The following is a 25,383-nucleotide window of genomic DNA, read 5'->3' as shown; positions in this document are numbered from 1 at the left end:
AGACACCGACATCCCCCCCCCCTTCAAGGCCGCCCTCTCGGCCTCTTCGCCCCGCGGCCCTCGCGGTGAGGGAACCGGGAGGCGAAGGGAGCAGGCCCGGGTCGGCGCCGCATCCCTTCCGGGGCGGACGAAGCGGCGGAAGCGACGAGGCGCGGATCGGTGCCCGTGAGGGGAGCTCCTTGGCCGGCAGCGGCAGGCGCCTGAGAGCCGCTCCCCCCGCCTCCTCCTCCGATGGTCGGCTGCGGCGGCGTCGGAGTCAGGCGGGCCCAGCAGGCGAGGCTCTCCCCTCAGGCCCAGGATGGCGGCGTCCGGGGGAGCCGGGCAAGAGAAGCAGCTGGCGCCGGCCCTGCTCAGCTTCTTCATCTACAACCCGAGGCTGGGCCCCAAAGAAGGCGAGGTAAGGGGGCGACTTTGGAGGTGGTGGGGGGAGAGAAAGCGGCCCTTCAGTCTGAGGGGCGAAGGCTGCGAAACTGGGGGGCGTGACGGGCTCCGAAGAGGGAAGCGAAGCGTCCTTATTGTTGTCGGTTTTATTGCTCTCATTTACTCTCCTTCGTTTCTCCCTTCAAAAAAACAAATAAATCGGTTTTTATTGGCTTTTCCAAAGATAGCAACGCAACGAGTTGCAAAGCCAGTCTCGGGAAGGAAGTGCAGAGGTGGTTTGTTTTCGCAGATGCTCAATGCAGTTAAGGCCGGATCGATATTTAGCTCACGGGTAAACGTCACGTCGGAAAGACGTAGCGCGGGGGCTTTTCCGGCTGCCAAGTGAACACGGGAGTAGAGAGAGGGGGCAGATCCGAGGAAGGAGTCTCTCAGCCCAAAGACTCTAAAATGACAGGCTGCTTGGCAAATAGGTCGAATCATAATGTTTTGTTTTGTTATTAAACCAGAAAGGCGTTTTAAAATCTTTTATATTACAGTGTTGTTTTTTAAATTTTCTTATTTTTCAGAAAAGGAAAAGAATCCTCGCATTTAAAAAGAACCTCCTCGCAGACATAGCATAGAGTTTAACAGTGCAAAACACCATTTTTGAAAACTTTTTATAAAGAGTGGCAGGAAGCGGTATCCTTGATTAGGCGCAAGAGGGAAGTAAATTAATTAATTGATTGGTGCTATTTAACAGTTGTTAAAGTGCCTACATTTTTCTCTTTAAGCGCCGAACATAAGTTAAAATGTATTTGCCTCTGCCGGGATGCTCATATGCATACACATATCTTTTAATCACATTCAAATAATTCGAGAATTCCCCCTTCAAAGGATTCTGGGAACTGTAGTTTGTCAAGGATGCTGGGAATTGTAGATTCATGGAGGGTAAAGTATAGTCTCCAGAATGCCCTTTAAATGTGCATGGTGTGTGTTTCATTTCTAATGCAAGCCTATCTAATGCAACCAGTGCATCACCAGGTTTTGAGACTTTAGGTTGTATTGTAGGGTGGAGATGGCAGTAGGACAAGATCCAGGTATAACATTTATTTAAACCTGGATCTTTGCGGTATTGTGCATTATTTATTTAAGATGTTTTATATCCTACATTCTAAGAGAGTGTGCTTAGGGGACTAGGAATAAATTCATAAGACAAATTCAAATTACATTAAAAAAAAACTTTAATATGGTCATAAAAGAGTACAGTGGGCAGATCAGTTTTTTAAAAAGCATTGATGAATGAGTGGCGGGGGGGGGGGGCTAAACAAAACTGTCTTAAGCAGATAATGGAAAATGAAAAATGAAAAGCAAGGAGACCAGACAAACCTCCCATGGCATAGAACAATGACTATCCTTAGATGTGGTAGCAGTCGACAGTATTATTTCTTAACTTTTCTAGGCATTATATATACAGTGGACCCTCCGGATACAAATTAAATGCTTCCGGGGGTCCGTAGTTAACCTGAGAAATCCGTAACTGGAGGTGCTGCTTCTGCATACGCGTGCGGTACGCACACAGAGCGCTTCTGAACATGCACGCAGCACGATAGAGTGCTTCTGTGCATGCGTGCGGCACGCAGAGTGCTTCTGCGCATGTGCGCAGCGAAACCCGGAAGTTTTTCCTTTCTCCTGTGATGAGACTGCATTTTAATTGTTTTAATGTTGTATTTTCATCTTGTTTTTAAGTTGTATTCATTCAACTCGTTTTTATTATTGGTTGTTAGCCGCCCTGAGCCCGGCCTTGGGTGGGGAGGGCGGGGTATAAATAAAAATTATTATTATTATTATTATTATTATACACTTCTGGGTTTGCTGCGTTTGCAACCCAAAAGCTACGTATCCAGAGCAGTACGTAACTCGAGGGTCCATTGTAGAATAAAAAAGGGCATCCTAACCTTGAATCTAAAAGACATACAAAAGGTCCTGCTAACAGGCTTTCTGTAGGCATCTGGTTGGCCACTGTGAGAACCACTGTGGGCCATGGGGCTGACACAGAGGGCCACTCTTACAGCTATGGTCGTACAGATGACCTTCTGACAGCCACAAAAATGGGATGCTTTTGTATCTAAAGAAATTGTATTGGCATTCCACATGGAAGTTTCCTTTCACTTCGACAACTGTGGATGTACCTATACTAGTTGGATAATTTTGTCCTGAATAAATAACTCCTTGTCATCTTCACCTATGTTATACATGTGCATCTATAAATTCCCAGGGCTTTAAAAAATGTTTCTAATAGATGCACTATAGTAAACAACAAAGTAAAATGCACACTGGATTTGGCAGAAAGGCGTTTTTTAAGGATTTGGCTGAATCCTTAAAATGGATTACTACGAAAGGCATACGTACTGCATTTACAATGTGAGGTGTCAGGACTTAATTTAGATAACTTTATTTGAACATAGTTATTTTGTATTAATTGTTGCTGTTTACTTTTCTAACTTCAGGAAGAAAAGAAGATTCTTTTTTATTACCCCAATGAAGTTGAAAAGAATGAAAAAATTAGAAGTGTTGGTTTATGTGAAGCCATAGTTCAGTTCACAAGGTACTAAGTTCCACATTTTTGCCTATCCCATTTATTTATGATTTAATTATTTATAAGACACCTTAAATGTGTTAGGTGCATTTACAAATAAGCTTTAAAAAGCATGTTGCTAGGCAATCTGGTATTATACTTTTATTAGTTGTAGGTTGTCAGCCAATTTAGAGAAATCTTAGTCAATTAATCATGTAAGTTTTATTTTATTTATTTTTTGCTTTTATAGCATGCCTTTCCTCCAAGGAGCTCAAGGTGGCATAAATGGTTCCTGCCACCCGCTTTTTATCCTCACCTTGTGAGGTAGATTAGCATGAGAGAGAACGACTAACCCAAGTGAGCCTTGTGGCTGAGTGGGAATTTGAACTTGGGTTTTCCTAGACCTAGTCCACACCCTAATCAATAAACCACACTGGTTCTCACACAGATTATGCTTACATATTGACAAAGCAGTAGTTCTGAAACAAGAAGCATGCCTTTTTTGTTCTTTGATGATGCACCTATGTGTTTTAGGAGTCACCATTTAAGAAGAAGCAAGTCTTCTGTTTAATTAATTGGAGTATATATTTAGACTTTTTATTTTAAAATCAATTAGTCAATTATATGTTGCATCCCTAGTTAATAGGTAAGGGTTAACACTCCAATATTTAAAGTGTTCATTCATGTAATATTTTACTCTTTTAGGACCTTTAGTCCTTCAAAACCGGCAAAATCTCTACACACCCAGAAAAACAGACAGTTCTTCAATGAACCTGAAGAAAATTTCTGGATGGTTATGGTACCTAAATGCATGATACTGTTCTATTAAGCATTTATTTAAGATTTATCACAGCTGCTTTGAGTATTCTAAAGCGGGGAGAGGAGCCTTCTGACTTTACATTGGGAGAAAGCACATCTTCCCCTTTTGGACATGAATGGAAATATGGAGAGGGGACACATAATTTGCTTATGTTTCCCCTCTCATTGCTTATTTGTAAATGGTTCCCACAGGGGCAGCCCTACTATTGGGTAATGTGTGGCAGCAAAATTGGGTTGTCATGAAAGGCTGGCAGATTGTTCATTATTTAACATATTTTTACTGTACTTTTAATGGCAAGGAGGAAGAGAGCTTTTTGTGGAATAATTATCCCTGGTACCAAAATAACTTGACTTTCATTGGCTTGGGAAGTGGGAGTGAGGTGCAGATGCAGGGAAACCATTTGCTGCTCTACCTCAGGCAGCAAAATGTCTTGAACTGGCCCTGAAAGTATCCTTGCACCATAATCCAGCTTCATCATTAGCCTGAGGCTATCCTGTGAACCATATAGCTAAGCAAGGATTAAATCTACATCTCCAGTGTCCAGATACTAAACATTGCATGCCACTAGCACCTTCTCAAAGACGACATGAAATTATGCTCCTCAAATACTGTAGTGTTTTGGAGATTATGTAGTGGAAGGGAAGAACTTGAAACAGCACAATTATTTTATGCTTTTCTATAAGTAGTTATACTCAAAAGGCCCTTTGGAATAGAAAAAAAAGAACAAAATCAATTACAATTTGCAACACTAAGGCTTTAATATTCTACACTTTCCTGGGAGTAGGTTCTATTGATCTCAGTTCTGCTGATCTCTAGGATTGCATTGTAAAACATCAAAATAAACAATAAAACCATGCAATTAAAACAATTGAAATTTGAAATACTTTATTGCCACTTGTACAACTTGTACACAGTGAGACTACATGAGCACCCCCAACTCAGCTCTCTTAGTCTTAATTCCCCTCGTTTACTGACGCACACACACCAAACCCGAAAGTCAGTTGCCCTGTTGTTATCTTTTCATTCAGCAGCCTAACAGCCCACGGATAGAAGCTGTTCTTTACCCTGTTGGTGCAACTAATGCTTCTATATCTTCTGCCCAAGGGCAGGAGATCCAGAAAGTGCCGGCCAGGGTGTGAATCATCCCTGAGAATTTTCCTCACTCTCCTGAGGCAACGTTCTTCCGCTGTTTCATCCAGCGGATTCACGGGACAGCCCATAATATCTTGTGCTGTATTTACCACTCTCTGTAGGCACTTCCTATCAGTTGATGTCAAACCAGCGTACCACACCGTGATGCAGTATGAAAGGCCATTTTCTATTGTTGACCAGTAGAAGGAGATCATCAAATTAACACAGCATTCGGATAAAACCAAATAAAAATAAAGCAGTAGGCATTAAAAATTCTTTGAACTAGTAGGTATCCAAAGCCTGTTTAAAAGTGGGACGAGAGGGAGCCCAACAGACTTCTCTGTTGGGTTTGGGCTGGGTGTTCATCAGTATGCAGATAACACCCAGATCTACCTCTCTTTTAAATCAGAACCGGTGAAGGTCCTGTGTGAGTGCCTGGAGGCGGTTGGAGGATGGATGGCAGCTAACAGATTGAGGTTGAATCCTGACAAAACAGAATTACTGTTTTTGGGGGACAGGGGGCGGGTAGGTGTGGGGGAATCCCTGGTCCTGAATGGGGTAACTGTGCCCCTGAAGGACCAGGTGTGCAGCCTGGGAGTCATTTTGGACTCAGCTGTCCATGGAGGCGCAGGTTAATTCTGTGTCCAGGGTGGCTGTCTACCAGCTCCACCTGGTACGCAGGCTGAGACCCTACCTGCCTGTGGACTGTCTTGCCAGAGTGGTGCATGCTCTAGTTATCTCCCGCTTGGACTACTGCAATGCCTGAAGGAGCGTCTCCACCCCCATCGTTCAGCCCGGACACTGAGGTCCAGCGCCAAGCACCTTCTGGCGGTTCCCTCACTGCGAGAAGTGAGGTTATAGGGAACCAGACAGAGGGCCTTCTTGGTAGTGGCGCCCGCCCTGTGGAACGCCCTCCCTTCAGATGTGAAGGAAATAAGCAGCTATCCTATCTTTAAAAGACATCTGAAGGCAGCCCTGTATAGGGAAGTTTTTAATATTTAATGCTGTATTGTTTTTAACACTTGATTGGAAGCCGCCCAGAGTGGCTGGGGAAACACAGCCAGATTTTGTTGTTGTTGTTGTTGTTGTTGTTATATGAGGCCATCACCAAAATTGCCTTGTGCCTGTGGTGACAATAAAGCCAGTCTTTGGGTTCATGCAGATTCCTTTAGGAGAAGGTGGTCCTTGAGGTAACCTGGCTCTAGGCCATTACAGGCACTATGAGCTTTAAAAATTAACACCAGCACTTTAAATTGAGTTTACACTGAGTTTGGAAACAAATGGACAACCTTTTTCACAAGTTGCTCAGAGAACTGCAGAGGCTGCTGATTTGTTACTGGCCCAAATTGAAGGTGTTAGTATGCAAAGCCCATAAGAGCTTGGGACCATTTTACTTAAAGGATTGTATTACCTCATATATATCTGCTCAGCCACTTGGATATACAAGTGACACATGATGTCCGTTCCACATTTGTAACGGTCTTTTAGTGTGGCAACTCCTGTGTTCTGCAACTCTCTGCTCACTGCTCAGGCAGGTGACTTAACTGTATTGTTTTTGGAACCTGCTGAAATATTTCTGTTTAGACCAGCCTACCCAGACATGTAAAGCTGGTCTGCATTTTAATCTGCAACTTTACTTTAGAATGCATAATTTAATGGTTGATTTTATTCGTTTTGCTTTTATAAACCTGCGTTTAACACTGATTTCGATTGGCGATTCTAATGTATCTTCTATGTAAACTGCTTAGAGGTTTTATTTACAGTTCAGTGGTATACAAATTTAAATAAATAAAATAAATAAATAAATAAATAAATAAAAATATAATAAATAAAAATATAATAGATACACTACAGACTTGAATAAATTAGACAGAGAGGTCTCCATTAGTTTGGCTTCAAAAGAATAAGTTGGTGTCGGGTAACATAGGCTACAATCCTACACATGTTTTCCTAGGAGTAAGCCCTTGAGCACAGTAGGACTCCCGAGGATGCATACATAGGATTTCACTGTTAGAGATTTAGTCTCCTTTTTGTATTTGATTCTTCTTTTAGTGTATTGCTGATCACCTTGAGCCAGCAACTCTAAATCAATGAATAACGTCTGTTTTGTTCCACTTTCAAGGTTGTACGAAATCCCATAGTAGAAAAACACAAAGATGGTAAACCGGTTGTTGAGTATCAAGAAGAAGAGTTACTGGTAATTATTAGCGTCGCCTTTGCTTTTTGTTTCTCCTTCCCCACCTGTCCACAGTGTGCCCTATTTGGGTATCTGGTTGGATGGCGCCTTCCAGCAACTCCTGCAGCCAAGCTGGTGCCTATGTGTTGCTCTGCTTTCTTTGGATCACATCAGCAAGGCTGAGAGAGGGGTCTTCTTGTCTCTGTACACAATGCCCAGGCTTGTGCCCTGGAGAGGTCACTTTGCTGCTGCTAACGCAGCAAAAACAGCGCAGGAAGCAGCAGTTAGAAGTTACCGGTCTCTGCAGTCACAGCATGCTCTGTGATTCTCCAGCAGTTTGACTTCACCCCCTGCAGGTGCACTCCATTGTCTCTAGAGACGTATACAGATGCCAATGACAAAGTTAGAGTATTTGTGCCCTCTGCCCAGAATATGACTCAGGTGGACCTCACCTGAACAGTGATCCGCATGCAGCATACCTGCTGCTGGGAAAATATGAGCTAACCTCAGATAAGGATCTCTCAGCAATGGCTATGAACTTTGTGCAGCATTTCTTCAACTGTTATATGTTTTCTGAGCCCAGCTTTGGCTGGGAAGGGTGGGATATAAATAAATTATTATTATTATTATTATTATTATTATTATTATTATTTCTTGGATCTGATGTTATCAGTGCTGCAGCACTGTTTTTCTTGATGTCTCAACAGAGAAAAGCAAAGTTTACCTTTTGAATGATGACCTCATAGGATTCTTCTTGTAGTAACTCTTTGATTCTGGCTATCTTACAGGACAAAGTGTATAGCTCAGTGTTACAGCAGTGTTATAACATGTACAAGGTAAGTTAGATATATGATTTTTGTCAGTTTTCATGCTGGGGTGTGAGAAGCTGTCTTCGCACATCCATAGCAGAACCCGATCATACCCATTGATTCATGGAGTGTCATTCTTTTCCAAAGTTTGGGTCACAGAAGCATCTCTTCGATGCTGAACGCTTTATTTACTACATTCATAAGCCACCTTTTTGACAATTGTACTCATGGAAGTTAATAAAGAGAGCAACTGTTTTAGGCACATCCGATACGTGCTCGACCATGCCAAACCCGGAAGTGACCCAAAAACGTCACAAAAAGGGTCTTTGCAGGCTTTTCCAGTGGTGTTTCAAATATACCCAATTTCACTTAAATGCATGGTGCCTTGGAACATAACCCCCGTGTAGATTGGGAGTTGTTTGTAATTTAAGAGAAGGAGAAAGGGGTAGGGAGCAAATTCAGGTATTATGGCCTCTGCAGGAAACAGTTCTGGGAAGGGAGATGCCAGATGGTCCCACTCAAAGTAACAGGCTGGGTGGGGTATCTCAGTTTCTTCAAAATGGCAGCAACATTGACATTTTCTGTGAACATCAAATTCCTACTTCTGTTTTGGCAAAGGACTGTTGTAATTAGCTGATTATTGGCTGGATACAGCATTAGCTTTATAATGTGCAATGTGCATTTTCCCCCTTTTCAAAAAATTGCTAACCTTGTGAGACAGCATTGGCACATGGAGAGATAATTTCAGTGTGCAAAAACATTTGGGGGTTTTTTTTTGTTTTGTTTTTCTTCCTTTCAATGTGCAAAAACATTTGGGTGTGCCCGGTGGGATTTCTTTCCTTGAAGTGAAGACATCTTGCATGCCAAAACACTTTGGAAAGTCTTTTCTTTTAAAAAATAGCTTGCCATGTGCTTCTGCACAAAACTAAAAAGGTGTGCAGCGCCAGATGCAGTGTTCTTTAGATTCCGTTTTGGACCATTGTTTGGCACCGTGTGGATAAGCATTTAAGGACCTTTCAACTCCTGTGATTTCTGTGATTCTCCCTCCCTGGTTTGTGGCAAACCATAGTTTGCAAATTCATCCAAAGCTCCCAAAGTTTAGTTTGCCTTGCAAACCAGCCTGCTAGTTTAGCAAATACTTATCTGTCTTGGCTCAAGTCATGTAAACTCATCTCTCACAAACCTACATAGGTAGTGGTTGCTATTTGCATAATTTGCACAATCTGCTGGTTAAGGTGTGTGCAGGAAATGGGGAGGATATCGCAGAAATCTGGTGCTTCACCTTAATCACAATCGTTCTGTATGTGAATAAGTGCAATGCAAATTTATTGCTCCTAAAGCATCTAAAATTAGGGAACAGGAATTACAGGATTAGCACTTCTACTTCCTTTGTCATTTGATTATATCTTGATTAGTGTATGTGCTTGTAATGACTCAATACTCCCAATTATTCCCTCCCGCCCCCCAATAATCCTTAGCTTTTTAATGGAACATTCCGAAAAGCCATGGAAGATGGAGGTGTAAGAGTACTAAAAGACAGACTAGAGAAATTCTTCCATCGGGTAAGTTTTTATTATCAAAGCAGCAATAGAGTGTTAGAATTTGGCAGCTTGTGCAGCACTGGTGGCCTGATGATCCATGTTGTCTTGGGTGTAGAATGCTCTGAAAGCAGACATGCCTTGCTGAAAAATCTTTTTTATAGATATATAAAAAAGTTGTGTGCATCCTCCAACATAATTTTGAAGAAACCTGCTTGCACTTCTGAAACCTTTGCACCCACTTACAACTGGGTGCGAGCTGTTGTTTCATGAGTGATGCTAAAAATGTGTTTTGTTTGTAGTACTTAAAATGTGAATATGACTAAAGACTAGTTGGGATCAGCTTTATTTTTAGCCAAATGATAACTGCTAGAACGGAGCAGTTAAATTTGAGTGATGTAGCAGACCTGCATGATCCTGTTCTTAGGATCTTGCCCCCTTATTGCTCTGCCATGGGAGCATATTCATCCAGTGCTTTTCAAGCTGCACTGGCTCCCGATGGAGTACAGGGTCAGATTTAAGGTGCTGGTTTTGACCTTTAAAGCCCTTCACGGCCTAGGACCCTCGTACCTACGGGACCGCCTCTCCCGGTATGCCCCACGGAGAGCCTCAAGGTCCATAAATAGCAACACCCTAGTGGTCCCGGGCCCTCAGGCAGTTAGATTAGCCTCAACCAGAGGTAGGGCCTTTTCAACTCTGGCTCCGGCCTGGTGGAACGCTCTGCCTCATGAGACCAGGGCCCTGCAGGATCTGATTTCTTTCCACAGGGCTTGTAAGACAGAGTTGTTCCGCCTGGCCTTTAGCTTGGAGCCAATTTGATTCCCTCCCTCTCTTTCTTTTTTCTTTTCCTTCTCCTCCTGCGAGGAGGCTACATTTTAATATTTTAATGTTTCAATATTTTAATGTTGTATTTTAATTTTGTTTTTAAGTTGTAATCATTCAACTTGTTTTTATTATTGCTTGTAAGCCGCTCTGAGCCCGGCCTTGGCTGGGGAGGGTGGGGTATAAATAAAAATTATTATTATTATTATTATTATTATTATTACTATTATTATTATTAAGTTCCATAGAATATGCAGAGCCCCAGTCTCCCTTAATTCATAAGCAATTCTCAGAGCTTGGGCAATCCTTTCCTTACAGGATGCTATACTACAGTTTTCTTTATTGAAGTAGTTCCTATTACTCCTGAATGCATTTTCTTTCATTTCACATGACTCCCCAGCAGGCTCCACAACTCTAGTTTCTCCTCTTACTGTTCCCTTCACCTCTTGTCTTTGCCTCCTCTGAGGCAAGGGCAATTTTCCTGTATTCCTTTCTGTTCCTCTTAATTTCCAGCTCTCCTCTGTCCACCTTCTTCCTTTTGTGACCAGTTTCCTGTACTCCACAAGTACTTCTTTTACCCGGCTATCTATCCTCTGAGGCTTCTAGTCTGCAATGGCCAGTTGCCTCTCCTGCCGTCCGCTTCCAGACGGGCGACAGAGAAGCAACACAGCTGTATCAAGTGCCACACTGCCTTGACCCATGCCTTTATTGCATTGTTGGCTGCTGATTACTGTTTTCACCGTAGAGAAATACAGTACCCAGACATGCCTCCCAGGAATTTGCCCACTGGTGTGCTAGAAAAAGGTGGGCTTCATATTTCTGAGAGTCCCAAATACATTTTCCAATGTTTGTAGTACAAGTCAGTGAGATGTTGTCACACAGATGTGAAAAGTACACTGGTGTCGGTCATGAACCTGCAGTTAGGATTGGCTGTTGCAGGTGGGGAACCTCTGGCACTCCAGATGTTGGACTCCCATCATTCCTTGTTTTTTTGTTTTGTTTGAACAACTGTTTTTATTGGTTTTCTTTGTAATTCCTGTTACAAACTCCTAACTGGTCTTAGTTGTTGTCCAACAACATTTGGAAAGGAACTCCATCGCTGGGCTATTTGGTTTAGATGTAACAACAAACCATAGCTTGCATCCTGGCTTATTAATGAGGTTTGGGTGAAAGTGGGTAACTTCTGTCTAGAACACAGCAGAAATGGAAGCTTTCAATATCCTCACCTTGCATCTGAACAGGAGAGAGGGCATGAGCCTGAGACTTGTGCCAGATTGTGTTTGTCATGTCTTTCATGCCGCTGTTTTTAAACAAAGGCAGCCATTAATACAGCTTTTCTATGTTTATTCTTCAGTACTTGCAAACACTTCATTTACAGTCATGTGACCTGCTGGATGTTTTTTGTGGGATCAGCTTCTTCCCATTGGATAAAATGACTTACTTGAAAATCCAGTCATTCATCAATAAGATGGAAGAAAGTTTGAGCATAGTCAAATATACTGCCTTTCTCTACAATGATCAGCTTATCTGGTAGGTACCTGAGTGAATAGATGCCTCAAATCCATCCCCCTCAAAGACACCTAGTTTTGTATATCCAATAATTTGCGAAAAGCCAAGTTACAGGGAACCAGGCAGAGGGCCTTCTCTGTAGTGGCGCCCTCCCTGTGGAACGCCCTCCCGCCAGATGTCAAAGAGAACAACAACTACCAGATTTTTAGAAGACATCTGAAGGCAGCCCTATTTAGGGAAGCTTTTAATGTTTGATGTATTATGGTATTTTAATATTTTTTGGGAAGCTACCCAAAGCAGTCCAAAGCAGTCCAGGAGGCTTTGACATCAACTATTCCACGCTGAAATCAGTAGTGCAGAGGAGGAAGGGAAAATGTGGTTTCTATTGAATCTTAGTCATGCTTGCACTGAAGTAAAAAAAAAAAAAGTTCATTGATTTCAATGGGTCTTCTCCGAGTACAACTAACATGGGATATCATCCTCAGTCTCTGAGGATCTTGATAATAATTAAAAATGTCATTCTTCAGAGTCTTCAATTTTAAAGTAAAAGATATGAAGGTGTGTAAATAAATAAAGGAACCCGAAAATTGGAACGGCGGCATGTTTTCCAGCAATTCACAGCTCCCTTTTGCCATCATGACTTCACTGATATGAAATGTTGCATTTTAAAAAGAAACAAAGAAATGTCTACAGTTTGCAGCATCCTTGTAACTTAAACCTGGCAGTTCCCCTTCAGCTGCGTTTCTTTTCAGGGTGTTTATTGACACGGCACAGCTGCACCAAGCATCCAGTTTCATTTGAGAGTCGCAGTTCAAGGGTTTCCTATTCAAAAGTGATTAAGGAGTCAAGAACTAATGTGCTCCAAGCCTAGACAAGAAGTAATCTACGTATGACTGCATAAAATAATTAAATCAGATTAGGGTTTCCTGGGTTTGTTTTTCTTCCTCTCCCTTTTTCACTTCTTCCCTTTTACAGTAAGCTTATGTTAGGAGTTCCACAGTAATTCATTCGAAAACTTACCAGAGCAACTAAATCGTGTGGGCATGCTTTGTACATTACAGTGAGAAATAGGGAAGGAGAACTCCTGCCATTGGGAGTCAGCTAAGCCCCGGACTCACATCAGAAACTTAGGACCAAAGACTAGGTTTGTTTTTCAAGTTTCTAGGTCATATGCCTACCCATAATCTGTTTATAAACCAAGGTTGAGACTTTATCAGTGCTTGTGTGTCAAAGCTAGTTATTAAATCTAGTGGTGCTTTATAATTCGGAGACATTCCTTTATTTTGGAAGCTTAGTGAAACTGGAAATGTAGCCATGCCTTTCAAGTTCGTTGGAACAGAAAGGCATGAGTCTGCTTTGCAGAACTCTGCCTAATTCTGCAGATTCCAGTGCTCACTCTATGGTTTATATTCATGAATCCAAAATCATTACACTAAGCTTGGATGTGTTAGGTGTTCCTGCAAATTACATTAGGCAGCCAACATCTTACCTGTCGTGTTCATACTGTACATAAGACACAAGACTTATGGATGGTGAGCCTTTGCCAGCTTGTGGGTCTTCTGTGAGCTATTTCTTTGTGTAGCCTGATTTCATTAATGATGCTGGGCTGTAACTCAGTGAGTTCCATTCAGAAAGTCAGTCAGGCTGCATCTCTTGATAAATGATCACAGAACTGGGAAAGATCCTTTGACTGAGACCTTGGAGAGCTGCTGTTAATCAGTGGAGAAAGTGCTGGGCAAGAAATGTAAGCTTGTTTTGACAAGCCTGTGGCAGTTTTATGTGTAAGCAATTAACAGTACTTGAAACAGTGGACAGCCTTGTCATCATGTGCTATAATGTTGTCTTTCTTAACATTCCAGGAGTGGATTGGAACAAGATGACATGAGAATTTTATACAAATATCTCACCACATCCCTGTTTCCAAGGCATATAGAACCAGAGGTGAGTCGTGTGGCTTGGCTTACTTAAATAGGAAACTACTACTATTTCCTGTTTTTAAAACTGCTCAATTTTTCTTCTCCTAGGAGTGGGGGGGCGGGAAATTTCCTTAACCATGCAATCTCTTTTGTTTCAGTTGGCAGGGAGAGATTCCCCAATACATACAGAAATGTCTGGAAATCTACAGCACTACGGAAGGTAGCAGTTTTACATCTGTTGTAGTCTTTCTTGTCACTGGGCCAGAGAATCGAAACCTCCAGGTGTTGTTGGACTACAACTCCCATAATCCCTGACCATTGGCCATGTTGACTGGGGCTGATGGGAGTTGGAGCCCAACAGCATCTGGTGAGCCACAGCTCCCCCTTCCCTGGCTTGAGGCCTTGTTTTTACAAGGTCAGTTATCCAGAGGTAATAATTTAGTTCCTTTCAACCTCTGACTTATTAACATGAATCGGATGCTGCAGTAAATTAAAGGCAAGGCAAAGGGTAACTTGGTGGATTAGTTCAGTTGTGTGTCTCTCCACCTATAAAAAGGACTGAACCCATAACAGTTTGAAATCAGTATCAAACAATTCTGAGTTGAACTGTAGTCTGTCCTGCTTATGCAGCGTCTATAACTGGCTCAATGCAATATCAGGTGGGCATGGGCTCGATTCAGGCACAATGCCAAATTTTAATACTATCTTTTGTATTTGTATTGTTTACAATTTAGAATTTTACAATACAAATACAGAAGATAGTATTAAAATTTGGCATTGTGTCTGAATCAAGCCCATTTTACCTTCTTGTACACTGCCTGATTACAGGTGGTATATAGGGTTTTTTACATAAACAAAATAAATAAAGTCCTATCTTTGCCTTTCAGGTTTCTTACTGGACCGTTGAACCTGAATGATCCAGAAGCGAAATGTAGATTCCCCAAAATATTTGTAAACACAGAGGATACTTACGAAGAGCTTCATTTAATTGTTTATAAGGTAAACCTTGCACCTTTCCCTGTTCACTGAAAAATAAAGTTGTACTCCAATTCTGTAATTAGGTACGTATGTAGAAATCTTGCTCTGAGTGAAAGAGTTCAGCTTCTCTCATTTCCTGGGCGATATGATCTACAGAGCTGGGGAAGAACCCCGAAATTGTTTCCGGTTATGTCTGTCTGAGAGCCTTTGTAAGGCCGCAGTCCTGTGCCAACTTACTTTGAAGTAAATTCACTAAAATCAGAAGTATTTCTAAGCATGCATAAAATTTGACTGCAACTCTTGTGTCATCATGCACTGCAGTACTGTTTTGGGAAACACAGAAAAGCCCCAAGTTAACCATAACAATTAGCAATGAGAGTAGCCAGCTGTCATTCATATTTCAGGAGAGGAGCATTTTAATGACACCGAGCTTTGGAGACTTATAATTCCAGCAGATAATGTATAAGCCACAGCTTGCTGCAAAGAACTGTGAGAGCTCTCTGAGGATGCAAAGAACTCGAACCCAGGGGTAGCCAATGTGGTGCTCTCTGGGTGCGGTTGAACTGCAACTTCCATCTCCCCGCCCCCCCCCCGGCCGTTTTTTTTTTAAGAGGAGCCGTGGCTACAAGTGACTACCAGCTATCTCATGCACAAAAATTATGCTTTGACAGTTGGTTATGCCGGCTGGGGTTGGTGGGAATTGTTGTTGCAGTATGTGGAGGGCAGCACGTTGGCCACCCCTGCTCTAACGCAGTTCAGAGTTCATTTCAGATCATGCAGTAACCAAATTGTAATGCTAGGGTACCATATTGGCCGAAATATAAGCCACACGTTTTTTCCACATTCCGACCGTGAAAAGTTAAAGTGCGACTTATATTCACAACCTTACAAAAAGCCTGCTATCGCTGCTGAAACAGACATACAGTGAACCCCACCCCCTTAACTCTTTAACTCCTGCTGAAGCCCTGGTGAGCGGGGGTGGCGGGTGGCCTCCAGTGCCGCCACTTCTTGCCCAGTCTGCCCCTGCCACTGTTAGGGAGCGGGGGGTGTCTCCCTACACAAACTTCCCCCCAGCTGCACCATGTACAGCTTGTGCAGCAGGGGAGTGTCGGGGCGCCTTCGGCAGCCCCCCATCATTTCCCAGTGCGCCATGCGGGCCCTCTAGGGCTGCAATTCTTTCCTCAGACCACGTGGTTGCCACCAATTTTAAGGGAGTGGCTTATATTCGGGTATTGTCTTCTTTTTCTTTTGCCCCCTTGAATTTTAAATGTGTGGCTTATATTCATGTGTGGCTTATATTCAGGCCAATACGGTATATATTTTGCAGTCCATATGAATCTAAGATCCTGGGCCTGGGAAAGCTGAGGCTTGTAGGTGTGAGACCCATTGTCAGTCAGAGGTCAGAGATAGCAGACTAGATGACACTCCTCTTCTTCCACCCCTGTCAAATCTTCATAGGTTTGGGTCTTAACCAGGGATGGGGAAACTGTGGCCCTCCTGATATTGTGGGATTCCAGTTTTTTAAAAATCTGATCTTTGGCTATGCTGGCTGGTATGGATGGGAACTGGGAGTCCAACTGTATAAGGAAGGCTGCAAGTCTTCCAGAAGTCGTGGTCTAAAATATCTCCATGTCCCATGGGAGCTTCCCCAGAATTACGAATTTAGGGAAGTACAGCAACATTCTTGAACAGAGCTTAACTCCCAATAGTCAAGTGTATCCATGAGACAGAAAACGGATTATGATAATTTTATTCTTCCTTGCAGGCTATGAGTGCAGCTGTCTGCTTTATGATTGATGGTGAGTATCAAGTAATATTCTTTGAAACAGCTATGGAATTTTTAAGTCTTCTTGTTTTTGACAAATCCTGACATTTGAGCATTATCCATGGTTATTTGGGCATTAACTGTAATGGTATGTTGTTGTATGTAGTTTTACCAGCATCTTATAATGAAAATATTTTTATTTTTTTTAACTGTGTCAAGTCAAAAGGGTAAAATTTCTGTCCACAGTAATGCCGGCACTGCTAATGAGTCATCAAACGGTAAATATGGATAATGGAGTAGAAGCACAGAGGCAGCCTGATCCAATATATGTTTACTCAGAAGTAAGAACAACTGAATTCAGTGAGGATTGCTTATAAGAAACTCACCAGAGTACAGCAATTTCAAAAAATGCTGTAGGTTCTTAAATATTCTTATGCACAGAATTGTTAGATCATCTGATCTTCCAGCTGTTTCAGTGCTAACATCACCTCTTGGTCAGGTGGGGCTTCTTAGGTATGAGTTCTTATTCTGAATGTACAGAATCCCAGTGCCTCAAGTGTAACAAACAGTTGAATCTGCTCCATTATCCTTGTAAATCAGGGTTGGGGAACGATTGGCCCTCCCAAATGTCATTGAGACTCCAGCTCCCATCAAGCCCCAGTTAGCATGGCCAGTGGTTGGGAAGGATGGGAGTTGTAGTCCAACAACACCTGGAGGTGGACAGATTGCCAATTCCTGCTGTAAATATTGGGTGTGATCTTCTAAATGTGATGTGGTTGTGGCACACAGAAGGGAAGTATCATTGGTTGGTTGGTTTGTTTTCCCAAACTGTTTCACAGCCTCTACACAGCCTACGTTGGATTTTTGCCGTAAACTTGACAGCATTGTCGGGCCTCAGCTCACAGTATTGGCTTCAGATATATGCGAACAATACAACATCAACAAAAGGATGTCAGGGTTGGTACTCTCTTTATTTCTGTTTCACAACATCAGCTTTTTAACAGGGGCGCAGATATTTTAAGAACTGCTTAAAATAGGAAGCAAATCATATTCATGGCAACATATTGAAAATTCTGTGTTATTTTTAAGTTTCGAAACTTTCCCTCCCCCTGATCTTCAGCTGACAAAGGCCCCCGGAACCCTTGTCACAATGTGGAAAAAGACAGTCCCTTTGCATTTTATCCCCCAATAACTTAGCGCCTCCAATTTGTTAGTCCTTATCCAGAAGCCTTCTCTGTCTGTCTGAAGAGACAAACTGTATACAATGAAGAATGTATACAGCACAACAATTCTATAAGATGCCGGTTTTGCAGACATGGGCAGTATCTTCAGGGAGGGCCTGCTTACCTCTTTTTCTGTTGCCTTTCGGCTGGCAGCATGTCTGCTACTATTTTCTTGGCCACTGCAATGCAAAGCGATGCTATGCAGCAGGTAGCTGGGTCTACCACTAGTGAGCAAGTAAGACAGTTCCTTCACCAGTGGCTACAGCTGGGTGAGGAAATGCTCTATATAATACAGAGATGGGAACTGGATCCTACCCCCTCCCCGGGCCCTGCAGGACAACTCTTGGCAGGTAGATGAGGGCAGCTGACAACTTGAAAGGGCCTCACCTTCTGAAGTCTGTTTGAAAGTGATTTCAATACAAACCACTTGGAAATGGACTTCAAAGGTGATGTCTCTCAGCACCCATCAGCTGGTTGGTGCTGAAAGGCGTCAGTGCAAACTGCTTGGAAAATGACTTCAAAGTTATTTTTATTTTGTTTACTTGGAGCATTTGTACCCCGCTCTTCAGCCAAAAAGGCCCCCCGAGAGCAGCTCACACGGAATCAAAACAAGACCCTCCCCACCTACAGGCTTACACTCTTAATAAGCAAACAAAAATACAATACAGTGGTACCTTGGTTCTCAAACAACTTGCAACCCCAGAAGTAAGTGATTTGAGTGTCACACTTCTGTTTTGAGTGTTACGCTAAGGTCTGTCTGTTTTCACTATTTAGTTTTTGTTTTTGTGACTGTGTGGAACCCAGTTCAGCTACTGATTGATTGTGTGACTGCAGTACATCGTTTATTGCTTTCATTTTATGGATTAGTGGTCTCATTAGATAGCCAAATTCATGTTAAATTGCTGTTTTAGGGGTTGTTTTTAAAAGTCTGGAATGGATTAATCCATTCTGCATTACTTTCTATCGGAAAGCGCGCTTTAGTTTTGTAATGGACTTCTGGAACGGATTAAGTTTGAGAACCAAGGTACCACTGTACAAAGGGGGAATGGCTGCCCTCCGACAACAGTTATGCCTTTAGCTGGTGGGGCATGTGGGTGTGGTTTGGGGGGAAATGCCTAGTGGGCCAAATTAGACCTTTGGGCCATAGGTTCCCCACCCCCAGTTTATTACCTTGTGGCAGTGCAGCATCCTCTTTCCTGTCGTCCTTATTTCTCATCCCCTATAATAAATTGGGTCCCCCTGCCTCCCCAGAAAGGAACAGAGATAAGGAGCCCATTTATACAATTTGTGGCTGTTTTCAGGTTGGATAGAAGAGGCATTTCTTTGCAAACTTTGCCCTAGTGTCAAGAAAGAAACCATGTCCTCCAAGGATGACAAAGGTAGATTTGCTTGGTTGGTTTCATTCTCATCCCAGGTTTGGAGGCAAATGGATGCAATGCACGGGGAGGGAGCCAGGCCACAGAGGTCTGCACTGCCCCATCAGGTCTCCTCTCAGGTGTCCTATCAGGTATGTTCCCCAGGGAAGCAAAGGAGCCTCAAAAAAATGGGTATGGTGTTGCTTCACCCACCCACTCACCCCTGCATGGTCAAAGCAGTACAGTCGGGCAAGGAGCATGCAGTTTTCACTGGTGTTTTATGGCACACATTGGGATGTATGAGGAATGGGGCTGGGGAGAGAGGTTACAACCTTGCCTCCTAGCCCATTTCTGAACAACCAGGGTGATAAAAGGGCTAGCCTTCTCCTATCCAATGGCTGTGCTTCCTTGGAGAGATACACAGCTGACTCTGCGGCTCCCTGAGGTTAGGGGAACCTGTTTGATGGTGAAAATGAATGTGCAGCAGAAATCTGTTCCTGGTAAGGGTCCCTCCAGACTGGTGTTTTGTTGCAGGTTTCTTCCGCAACATATTGTCGAGGTTCAGCCAACCTCTTTAATAACCCTTATCAGTTTGCTTAGAGATGTTGACTATTTAATGAGCATTCATCCTGATTTGTTTGTGGGGAGGTTAGACAGTGTTGCATCAAAGCATTTCCCCATCACTTGCCTTATTAGAAAAATTCCAATCTTTTGGGGAAGTGAGTTTGTTTTGCAAAAGCTTCAAATCAGCTTTAATTGCACAGCCTGGTTTTTCCGGGATGTGATCGAAACCCGCTCAAAAATAGTGACCGCCTGGAAGCACCCTGAGGCAATAAAACTGCATTAGTGGTGGGTTTGTGCTGGACTGTCTACCCATCAATTCCACTTTATAAGTTGCTCTGTGATGCTTCCCCATTGTTACTGCCTTATTGCCATTTGTGGCTTGAAGAGTTACAGGACTTCACCAGGAGACTACAGGATAGGCACTTGCTGCAGATGAAGCAGTATGACTGTCCTGAAACTTTTTCAGGCGCAAATGGTGTTGAAAGTGCAGTTGCATGTCACTGTCCCAATAACCTCATGAGCACAACTCACCATGAATGCTCAGTAAAAAGGGTGGGTGGAGGGGCCCTGAGCTCCAGAGCTCTAAAACCTTGAATCCTTTTAGCCTGCCACTCGTTTAAACTTGCTGCCTGGTGACTCAAGAAGAAAGTTCCTTTTTGGAGGGGGATAAGGTTAGCTCTTGTTATTTGCAATAGAATGAGAAAGCAGTTGTACTAAGTCAATTGGACTATGCAAGAAGTCACAAGGTAAGGCTCCTTTTTTAAATAGTAAAAACAGTTAACAGTTCTATTTCCTGAGACCCTTTTCTTCAGAAGCCTCAGGTCATCCACATTTCCTCTTGTCCTGCTGCTTTCCTCCGGGGAAAACTGCTCTTTAGTGTTCAGTCAGAGCAAATGGCAATTCAGGTTTTCTTCGGATTGACGATCACTCCAATTTAGCACTAAAGAGTGGGTTTTCCCTGGGAAATGACCAGGGAAACTGTTCAGAGCATGGGACAAGCAAAAATGCAGGTAAATGCACAGTAATGAGACACCATTTAAATTTTATAAGTAAAATATAAACAAACCATAAGAGATCTACTGACCAAACCACTATCCCAGCTTCTTTGACTCAAGGGGCTTGTCGCAAACATATTCTCTGAAAGCTGGGGCCACTAATAGTGTGAAAGCAAGTGATTAACTGGGGGTGTTGGCAGGAGGCTTAAAATATTAGGAAACCAAAAAGCTGTAGTTACTATAGTGGTTTCATACGTGCCTTCCCAGACCTTAAGCTCTTCTTCACAGGGCTGCTTTGAGTGCCCCCACCAAACGAAGTGAAGTCAGTAACCACTAGGGTGGGGGCCTTTTTTGTCTCTTAGCTGCTTGTTACTGCTATTGATTACATCACATTTTCATGCGCTGGGAGGTCAGGAAAATTGCCCAGGGAACATCTTGTGCTTTCTGGCTATGACCTTTTGTGTTCAGCACATCAGAAAACCTACAGCCAGCCCTTATGACTTCTGGGATCTTAAAAGACAGATAAACTTCCGTTTAAAAAGCAAAAAAAGTCAAACCTTGGGGCTCCTATAAAGGCTTCGGAGCCATACACACATGCCCAGGAACCTTTTTCCTGCTCCGTTTCTGAGCTGCTTTTCAGTCTTGTAGCAAAACCCCAACATTTATGGTGTCTACTGACTTTTAAGAGATTCAGCCACAGTTTAAAGTTACGTGTGTGTGTGTTTAGTCAGCTTATTTGTCCCTGGGGACATATGTTGCTCATCATCTTAAAAAAACCCACTGTTGAATCTATCAAAGCTGTCAGTTATGCTTGTAACTGGACCAAACTGCTCGCTTTTTTTAAATGGTGCTGGCAGATGAGAGTGATGGAAGCTTATCTGATTAAGCCTGCCTTAAACTTTGATGTGGTGACATCCTGAGAACCTGTTGCAGCGTCTCTTAGTGCTAATACAGCTGGGTTGATCTCGTACGGAGCAAGTTAACCAGCTTTAGTTTGAGGTGTCATGTGACATTTATTGCAAGGGGAAGCACCAAGCTGCAAATGTCAAAATACATTTGATTTTCCAGAATCGTAGACAACAGCATCAACCCTAGTATCTGTAGAGTTTAGAATGATCAAACTGACCAGCTCTTGATCTGACATGTGTTTCTCAGATTGCAGTAAATGTGTAAAAGCCAGGGGGTGGGGTGGGACGGGACAGGAAAAGGCGAGGGCTTTTTTTTTATCATCTTCAATTTTTCAGAAACAAGGGGGGGACACACCAGATAATTTTTTTCATTCCCCCCTCCCCAGGCCTGTAAATCTCTTAATTACAGGTGCATTTTGTGGTTCAAAGTGCAGTCTGTTTGTATTATATTTTTAAAACTTAAACTTTTATGTAGTTTTGCTTAGCAAATGTTGACCTGTTGAATTTGGAGCAAGCAGCCATCAGCAGATCTTAGCTGGGATGTGACTGCAGTGCAATGAGGGAGCAGATATGCTTTGCATGCAGAGGGGCCTTATTTAATACCTGGCATCTCTAGTGAATAGAATCAGGCAGCAGGTGATGTTGAATACCTCTGCCTGAAATTGCAGAGAGCTGTTGTAAGTCAAAGTCGACAGTGCTGGGCTAGACATGATACAAGGCTCTCCATGGCTTTCCTAACCTTTCTCCAGAATATTGAACCATTTCCTGACCTCGGTCTGCTGAACAAGAACAAATGCTTCTTGGACTATAGCAGGGGTGGAGAACCTTTTTAGTCCAGCAGGCTACCTCTTTATCTCCCCGTCTCTGCAGGCCATGATGATGTCAGGTGGCTGATAGGTAAGCAATCCCACCTATCTGTCAAAGTCAACCCACGGGGCAGGGGAGCAGTTTTGCTTCACCAGTGTGGATTGAACACTCTGCTCACCAGCTGATGAGTAGAGGGTTCAGTCTGGCTGGCTGCAGGGGTCTGCTTCATCAAGGGAATGCCGTGGCAAAGTGGCAGGATCAAAGCTCTCCCCCCCCCGGTGATGTCAGCAGATGGACAGCTAGATGTTGTTTTAGGACAGGGAACGCCTTGCAGGCCAACCTGAATTTTAGGGTCTTCTAGCTAAAAGAAAACATTCCCCCCAATTTCATCTGGGGTAGCCTTCCTCAACTTGGTGCCCTCCAGGTGTTGCTGGACTATAACATCTGCCACACGGAACCATTGGCCATGCTGGCCCTCCTGATATTTTAGATTACACCAGGTTGGGGAAGGGCTGTCGGTCAAGCTGATCTCCCAACTTTGGTAGCTTGGTCAGGGCCAAGCTGAGGACCTCACTAGAAATGTATCACAAAATGTGAATGCCTCATGTTCTCTGGTGTTGCACTGCAGCACCAGACTTCTTGTCTCTTTTTGTTTCTGGCTCAGCAGTTCTCAGGATCACCGCTTTAGCCTTTCTGAATTCCCTGATTCTGAAGTGGCATTAGCAAACCGTAGACATCACTCCACAGTCTGACAGCTGCTAATATTTTAATGGCTCCTGGGAACAATTTTTCGATCCTGACTTAAAAATTAAAGCATATGGCAATATGGTAGTAAGCCACTCTAGACGTTCAACTCTCTTTGCAAAAATGGCCTTCCTCTTGCTTACTTGACCACTTCCTTCTTTGTTTCCTAGGTCAGAGAAGGAACCTCAATTTAAATTTATCTATTTCAATCACATGAACCTAGCAGAGAAAAGTACAATTCACTTGAGGAGAACGCCCAATATCTCGCTCACGTCGGTTCATCCTGACTTGATGAAGATTCTTGGTGATATCAACAGTGACTTCACCAGGTGACGTAGCATTCTTCCCTGCCTTTGTTAAAATCTGAATATCATTCAGTTTGCATAGTTAGATCTGGCAGTGCATACTTGGAAGCAATTTTCTTCTTCCTTAGCCGTAATGCTGTAGTCAAAGTAATACACCAGGAGTGTAAATCTCCGTAGTATGATAATAGTTATAAATCTCACTACTACTAAAGATTCTGAGTGAGTAATGTTTCCTTATCTTGTTCATCCTCAGAAGAAGAAAAAACACCTGTAAAGTCTATCATTATATTATTAGCTCTTTTTACAGATAGGGAAAGTGAGGCAGGGAGTGAAGGAATTTCTAAAATCAAACCAGTAGATTTATGGTGAGGTGAGATTTGAACAGAGGTCTCCCAGATCCAGGCTCAGCACATGGTCAGATAGACTACATTGGCTAAATACATGCATACATACATATCACAACTGGAGAATTTTAGATAGAATTTGTGTGGTGCCGCAGAATTGAACAGGCAAATTTCTTTTAGGAGGTGAAGCTGTGTAATGTTTTTTGCAGTCCCAGGAATTGAAGCTGCTAGATCCTAATATTAGCAAATTCTCCAGGAATTCTGTGTCAGTGTGGTACAGATCCTACCACAGATATAAGAATTACTTAATCTATAAGACTTGAGGAAAACCTAAAACAATAAACCAAAGCTCGATCCACTTGCGATGTTTAAAATCTGCTTTATATGTTAGTTACTGTCTTTTGCTTTGTTTTGTTCCTTTGTTACTTATTTGAGGCATCCTAAGATTTGCACATACCAACTTCTTCCTTTTAGGGTTGATGATGATGAGGAAATCATAGTGAAAGCAATGAGTGACTACTGGATTGTTGGCAAGAAATCTGATCAGCGGGAGCTGTATGTAATTTTGAATCAGAAAAATGCAAACCTGATTGAAGTGAATGGTAAGAAACCTTTTTTAAAGTGTGTATTTTTAGTTTTACCACTTTTAAGTGTTATTAAACACTTTCATTACTTATATGTAGAATTCATTATATTTTACAAAACATAAGGGGACAGCTTTCTGTCCCAAGGAGCTTACAGTTTAAATTTGACACAGGGGAGGGAAACTGCAGCAGAGCTACACAGGAATAGAGTAGTCATTTATTTCAACTATCACCTCCTGGTAAATAGAAGGGGAAGAAATGGAGGCAATGAGAGATTGTACTTTCTTGGGCTCCATGATCACTGCAGATGGTGACAGCAGTCACAAAATTAAAAGATGCCTGCTTCTTGGGAGAAAAGCAATGACAAACCTAAACAGCATCTTAAAAAGCAGGTCCGTATAGTTAAAGCTATGATTTTCCCAGTAGTGATGTATGGAAATGAGAGCTGGACCATAAAGAAGGCTGATCGCCAAAGAATTGATGCTTTTGTATTAGGGTGCTGGGGGAGACTCTTGAGAGTCCCATGGACACTTCTTGCATTACAATGGTGCATGGAGAGGAAGGGGTTATGCAGAAGGCTTTTAGATTTTATTCTGTCAACAGTGATGTTTAAATTTAAGCTGAACCTTTCAGAAAGCCACCTGTGTGGCTTTCCAGTGACATGATCTGTAAATGACTACAAAACATTTACGGATCACGTCACTAGAAAGCCACACAGGATCAATTTGTAGCTTGTAATTAGTGCCATACTTCTAAGTCTTAAAATAATATTTCCTCTTTATTTTTCCCTCAGAAGAAGTAAAGAAACTTTGTGCAACACAGTTCAACAATATATTCTTCTTGGATTGATCAGCTGGGGGCTAACTCTTTTGAAGATGGCTTTAAAATATCCTGAAAGAATTCTGGTTTACTGTGACAGGTTATTAGTCATATTACTGACTGGAATAATGACAGTAGTAGAGCAATACTTGCTTTGTAAGAATCAAATTTCTACTAAAACTCTACATTCTGATCATATGGTTTTTAGATTTTAAAGTATTTATGTGCAAATGAATTAAAATTAGTCTGAATTAAACAAGTGTCATTCCATTTCTCAGATAATGTTATGTGAATATTTTACTGGAAAAATAAAATTAGTCATTGTTACAATTTTAA

The 25,383-nt window shown here is 42.4% G+C and overlaps 1 protein-coding gene and 1 long non-coding RNA gene across 2 annotated transcripts; one reads left to right on the top strand and one right to left on the bottom strand.

The window, feature by feature from the left end:
• Positions 1 to 164: 164 nt before the first annotated feature.
• On the top strand, positions 165 to 25,383 carry CCZ1 (CCZ1 homolog, vacuolar protein trafficking and biogenesis associated). The gene is made up of 15 exons (XM_080981137.1): positions 165 to 397; positions 2,868 to 2,965; positions 3,641 to 3,734; positions 7,009 to 7,083; positions 7,851 to 7,898; positions 9,350 to 9,433; positions 11,586 to 11,761; positions 13,600 to 13,681; positions 13,815 to 13,876; positions 14,544 to 14,655; positions 16,400 to 16,433; positions 17,239 to 17,356; positions 23,166 to 23,324; positions 24,119 to 24,246; positions 25,022 to 25,383. Exons 1-15 carry the CDS (start codon positions 299 to 301, stop codon positions 25,075 to 25,077), a joined length of 1,425 nt encoding a protein of 474 aa, XP_080837263.1. The 5' UTR covers positions 165 to 298; the 3' UTR covers positions 25,078 to 25,383.
• LOC308463155 lies at positions 9,579 to 11,578 on the bottom strand. Its single transcript, XR_013979495.1, has 2 exons — positions 10,456 to 11,578; positions 9,579 to 9,839 (listed from the first exon to the last, which is right to left on the bottom strand). It is a non-coding gene; the product is annotated as an uncharacterized lncRNA (long non-coding RNA).

Source organism: Podarcis pityusensis (assembly GCF_964106645.2).
Source record: "Podarcis pityusensis genome assembly, chromosome: 14".
In the NCBI taxonomy this organism is placed as follows: Eukaryota; Metazoa; Chordata; class Lepidosauria; order Squamata; family Lacertidae; genus Podarcis; species Podarcis pityusensis.
This window is presented reverse-complemented; position numbering and strand designations above follow the sequence as displayed.

Excerpts from the sequence above, each read along its gene's own strand:
- CCZ1 (XM_080981137.1), top strand. The coding sequence starts at position 299 with ATGGCGGCGTCCGGGGGAGCCGGGCAAGAGAAGCAGCTGGCGCCGGCC. Across the intron at positions 7,899-9,349 it reads AGTGTTATAACATGTACAAG|CTTTTTAATGGAACATTCCG; the intron begins GTAAGTTAGATA and ends AATAATCCTTAG. Across the intron at positions 16,434-17,238 it reads TGTCTGCTTTATGATTGATG|CCTCTACACAGCCTACGTTG; the intron begins GTGAGTATCAAG and ends ACTGTTTCACAG.